The sequence below is a fragment of the Nicotiana sylvestris genome, chromosome 9 (assembly GCF_000393655.2).
Source record: "Nicotiana sylvestris chromosome 9, ASM39365v2, whole genome shotgun sequence".
Taxonomy (NCBI): Eukaryota; Viridiplantae; Streptophyta; class Magnoliopsida; order Solanales; family Solanaceae; genus Nicotiana; species Nicotiana sylvestris.
The window spans coordinates 4,736,476-4,742,127 of record NC_091065.1 but is presented as its reverse complement, the minus strand read 5'-3'; the positions used below and the strand labels follow the sequence as shown (position 1 = coordinate 4,742,127).

Below are 5,652 nucleotides of genomic sequence, written 5' to 3'. Positions count from 1 at the left end.
AGTTCTTGGTATTGTGACTCTATGTCACCACTATCTAATCATTTGAAATAAAACATATATTCTAATAAGGTAAAATGATCTGCATCTCATGTATGCTCAGTCAACACGACAGATAAAGCATAACAAGTTACGATAGAAGGGAAAATTGGACCAAGAAGCAGAATATCTCTGCATCTCAGGCCTGTAACCCTCAATGCAGCAGTTAAGGAAGAAGAAGAATACTCGGGCATGTCATTTAGTCAACTAAAATATGACAAGATTTTGTCAAATCCAAAGACATCAGCGACATGTCCTGTAATTAAGAAGTAGTGCTAGAGCTCTTCGCCAAATGCCATAACAGCATCCTTCATTTGCTAAAAACAAAAGGAAATAAAAGAGGGAGAGAGATAAATTAATAAGAGATACACTACATGGTTGAGCTGCTATTTAGTAGAGTATGTACTCTGATGATCATTGTTTATTGGATTTCTTATCCAAAACTATAGGAAAGTACATTATGAAATTACTTGTCACCAGTACAAGTGTAGAAAGATTAACTGACTTGGCAATGTTAGTAAAATAAGCTCAATCTTAGCAGGTATGTTTGTCTTGTCTGGAGCAGCTAATTAAATTTTCCACATGATAGAGGGAGAGAGAGAGATGTGATGGTGTCGTTGCAGCTAAGGATTTAGTTGCTCTAGGCAGATTGCACAATGATTCCACTGAAGGTGACTTCTCAAAAGATGCAGTAACCATTTCTGCACCTGTGGACTGTTTTGGAGATTTAGCTTCCGTAGTTTCCATGAAATGTTTGGTTTTGGAGATTTCATCTTCCAAGTCCGAGGGAAACAGTTGCCTGAAATGGGAAAAGATGTCAAAAGAATGTCGAAAGTAAAGAACAGTATTAGCTATTAGCTTAAATTTTTGTTAAAGTTATATAAGCAATGTTGGCAGCATTTTCTTTTGCCCGTTTCTAAAAGAAGACGATTTACCTCTTCATCACTCAGTTACACAATACTTAACCCAGGAATCTAACAAGTTTTCCGTGTCAATTTCCGAAATGGAAAAAGAAAAAACTAGCACCTAGGGTCCAAAATTAGCTGTTTCCAAGGTTTTTGCATACCCTTCAAGAAAGACATTTATTTGTTTGAACTATCCTTTATCTCTCTCTTAAACGTCTCGCTTAATTAGCAATCCACAAACTGAGTAGAAAGGATGAATGTGGAGAAACAGTGATAAAATGCTTCTCGATTTTCTAAAACGTCAAATATTTTAGAAAAAAATTCTATTTGTCAAAACAACAAATAATATAAATCAGATACAGTAGAGATAAACAAGACAGGTTGACTATTAGATGATGAAGTGTTTTACTTTACCTTTTGCAAGTAAACTGTTGCCGGTGTCATTAATGCAAGATGTGCAACATAATCTTCTGCTTCCTCTGCAGTCCAGTATGCTCCAGGAGGACCATTGAACAATTCACCAGCCACTGCTGAGAGCACGGCTTAACTTCAGTATACTTGCGAGTCTTGAGGCCACAATCAGCGGTAAACCAGAGTATATTGGTCTCCTGCAAGCATCTTCTTGATTCTGTCAGCAATTTCATCGATGGATGGAATCCCGGATGTCATAAATCCAGGACGAATGTCAGCACCATAATTCACTCTCTCGCGTAACAAGGAAATTAGCTTCTCAGCTGACCTGGAGTACTCAATGGTGTCACATCAGCTCTATTGTCACAATTATGATTGATGTAATCAAGACCTTAGAAACTATCAAGAATAATGTTTCTACAGCAAATTCTAAGTTACAGGAAATTGTTATTGATATTCAAAAAGTCAGAAAATGATAATACCTGAAGATAACCAAATACCACTGAAAATGATAATCCTAGACTTATAATGTGCACACATAAGGAAACTCATGTTACTTCTCATATTAAGATTGCAATAAAATATGATCCAGAACAAAAAGCAGAGCAGCAAAAGAATTAAAAATCAGAACAGGTGTACCTCTTAAATAAGCTAGCTTGGAAAGCTTAAGCAATGTTCTAATTGTCGTGCTTTCACCTTCTGACATTCCATTGGATGCGATTTCTTTGGCCAAGGTAAAAGGAAATTACATCATATTGATAACAAGTGAAATAAATATTTACTTCTAACTTCCTGAGTGAAACTGTGGTATCATGTTAAGCAAAGAAGGATCCTTTGCTGAAACGTTTATTAGTAACTCTCCAGTACTTGCATCAAACGAGAAGTCCCTTCCACTCATTTCCTTCAAAAAAGTGTTCATTTCACTAATTTTGCCAAACTTGAGAAATCCTTGCATAATAACATTGTAAGTGACATTGTCAGGCAAACAACCGTTATCCTCCATTTTTCTTAGTATATCTTTAGCTTCACCTAACAACCCTTCATGACAAAATCCATTTATCATTGTATTGTATGTTGTCGCATTTGGAAGTAATCCAATTAAAGAAAGCTTCTCAAAAATAGCATGAGCTTTGTCAAGTTTACCATTTTTGCACAATCCATTAATGACAACATTGTAAAACATAATATCAATATCTCCTCCATTTCTTTCCAACTCATGAAATAGCAACATAGCTTTCTCGACAAGTCCATTCTGAAAATAACCACGGAGCAAAATGCGATTAGTGCATAAATCAGGCGTGAGCCCCATAGAAAGCATATCAGCAAAGAATTTTTGCACAATGTCAGTTCTTCCAACTTCAAATAGACATTGCAAGATAGTATTGTAGGTAACAATGCAAGGTTTCAATCCATTTCGAGAAATATCATGAAACAAATGCATGGCCTCATCCAATTTCTTTTTCTTACAATATCCATTTATTAATATGTTATAGCTAATAATGGTGGGCTTAATGCTCTTATCAATCATGGAATCGAAAAGTCTCCTTGCTTTATCCATTTGACCGCGCAAGCAATATCCATCAATTATCACAGTGTAGGTGACCACATCTGGCTCCACACCTTTTCCATTCATGAGTCTCACTACCTCCTCAGCATCTTCAATTTTTCCTTCTTTGCATAATCCAGCTGTCACCATGTTGAAGGTGCAGACATCTGGATAAATATTCAGATTTACCATTTCGAAGAACAAAGTCCTAACCTCTTCCCACTGACCAAGTTTACAATAACCATCAATCAATGAATTATATGTGACAACGCATGGAGGAATGCCTTTTTGTTTCATCTCTTCAAAAAGGCTAATAGCAGCATCTAACATCCTATCTTTGCAAAGGGCATCTATAACAATGTTATAGATGAATGCATTGGGCTTAGTGTTTCCTTGTTCCATTACCCTAAGCAAATCAAAAGTTTTTTGAGTATGACCTCTTTTGCTAAGCCCATTCATGACTGTGGAATACATGTATTCGTTAGGCTCACAAATATCCTCTCGCACCAACTTTTTGAACAAGTTAACTGCATCTTTTATCTTACTTTCCGCAAAGAGTCCCCTTAGTAAGGTGCTAAACGTGACAACATTGAATGGAATGCCCTTCTTCAAGTAAAGGGCTAACACTGAAAATCCGCAGTCAGAACGATGCATTAGGCAATAATTGTTGATCGCGATACTCAAAATGAAACCATTAATTGGGATACCCGATTTCAGCATTTGTCGAAAAAGGGAAACAACAGAAGAGTAATGCTTCATATTTACCATAGTCTTTAGTAATTTGGAGAAGCTAAAAACAGAAGGAAGGGGCTGCGTACTGACCATTCGACGAAAGAGAGTCAGAGCATCATCTACACACTTGACATTCTCAGTATTGCTATGAGATGAAGAATAATATCTGATTGCAATTGCCGAAGCAGAAAGCTTCTCAAAAATAGCATGAGCTTTGTCAAGCTGACCATTTTTGCACAATCCGTCAATAATAACAGTGTAAAGTTCAATATCAATATCTTCTCTCTTTTTTTCCAACTCATGAAATAGAGACATAGCTTTTTCAACAAGTTCATTCTGAAAATAACCACGGAGCAAAATGCGATTAGTGCATAAATCGGGTATGAGCCCCATAGAAAGCATATCAGCAAAGAATTTTTGCACAATGTCAGTTCTTCCAACTTCAAATAGACCCCGAAAGATAGTATTGTAGGTAACAATGCTAAATTTCAATCCGTTTCGAGAAATTTCATGAAACAAATGCATGGCCTCATCCAATTTCTTTTTCTTACAGTATCCATTTATTAATATATTATAGCTAATAATGTTAGGCTTAATGCTATTATCAATCATGGAATCAAAAAGGCTCCTTGCTCTATCCATTTGACCGCGCAAGCAATATCCATCAATTATCACATTGTAGGTGACCACATTAGGCTCCACACCTTTTCCATTCATGTGTCTCATTACCTCCTCAGCATCTTCAACTTTTCCTTCTTTGCATAGACCATCTGTCAGTATGTTGAAGGTGCGGACATCTGGATAAATATTAAGATTTACCATTTCGAATAACAAAGTATTAACCTTCTCCCATAGACCAAATTTACAAAGACCATCAATCAATGAACTATATGCGATAACATCTGGAGGAATGCCTTTTTGTTTCATCTCTTCAAAAAGGCTAATTGCATCATCTATCATTCTATCCTTGCAAAGAGCATCTATAACAATGTTGTAGATGTATGAGTTGGGCTTAGTGCTTCCTTGTTCCATTACCCTAAGCAAATCGAATGTTTTTTGAGTATGGCCCATTTTGCTAAGCCCATTCATGACAATTGAATACATGACTTCATCAGGCTCACAAATATTCTCTCGCACCAACTTTTTGAACAAGTTAACTGCATCTTTTATCTTACTTTCCGCAAAGAGTCCCCTTAGTAAGGTGCTAAACGTGACAACATTAAATGGAATGCCCTTCTTCAAGTAAATGGCTAACACCGAAAATCCGCAGTCAGAATAATGCATTAGGCAATAATTGTTAATCGCTATATTCAAGATGGAATCACTAATTGGGATATTAGATTTCAGCATTTGTCGAAAAAGGGAAAGAACAGAAGGGTAATGCTTCATATTTACCATAGTCTTTAGTAATTTGGAGAAGCTAAAAACAGAAGGAAGGGGCTGAGTTCTGACCATTCGACGGAAGAGACTCAAAGCATCATCTAAACACTTGACATTCTCAACATTGGTACGAGATGAAGAATAATCTCTGATAGTAAATGCCGAAGCAGAACGGGAAATAGCATTGGAAGAGTAACGCAGAAGAGGAATTCTCTTCATCTTCAATTTGGCTAAGGATTTCGCGGGTGGTGCTCCGCTTCGGTGTGCCCTAATTTTGCACGGAATCCATTGTTTGGTTCAAAACCAATATAACTTAAAATAACGATTTTTTCAATTTATACGAGATAAGTGGGCGTTTGGACGTAAGAATTGTAAAATTCCGAAAAAGTGAATTTTTGGGTTGTTTTTGAATTTTCGTGAGTCATTTGAGTTGAAAATTTTGAAAAAATAACTTTTTAGAGTTTTTTAAAAATTTTAAAATTGATCTTCAAGTGAAAATTAGAAATTTTGTGGTCAAACACTAATTTCAAAAAAAAAAAGTGAAAAAATTTGCATGGCCAAACGGGCTCTAAGTTATCCTAAAATTTTAGTATTACTATTAGTATAATAATAACCATACTTCTTTTAGCTAATAATTCCAAC

At 36.0% G+C, this 5,652-nt stretch overlaps 1 protein-coding gene across 2 annotated transcripts; it reads right to left on the bottom strand.

Annotated features, from left to right (window-relative positions):
- Positions 1-370: 370 nt before the first annotated feature.
- On the bottom strand, positions 371-5,301 carry LOC104219051 (putative pentatricopeptide repeat-containing protein At1g12700, mitochondrial). Of its 2 annotated transcripts, XM_009769690.2 has the most exons (3): positions 1,992-5,301; positions 1,356-1,680; positions 371-835 (listed from the first exon to the last, which is right to left on the bottom strand). In XM_009769690.2, the coding sequence occupies exon 1, from the start codon at positions 5,227-5,229 to the stop codon at positions 2,137-2,139; it is 3,093 nt and encodes a 1,030-aa protein (XP_009767992.1). In that variant the 5' UTR covers positions 5,230-5,301; the 3' UTR covers positions 371-835; positions 1,356-1,680; positions 1,992-2,136. The 2 variants fall into 2 exon arrangements, with proteins under 2 accessions (XP_009767992.1, XP_009767991.1); XM_009769689.2 differs by having other exon boundaries at positions 1,356-5,301.
- Positions 5,302-5,652: the final 351 nt, after the last annotated feature.

Excerpts from the sequence above, each read along its gene's own strand:
- LOC104219051 (XM_009769689.2), bottom strand. The coding sequence starts at position 5,229 with ATGAAGAGAATTCCTCTTCTGCGTTACTCTTCCAATGCTATTTCCCGT.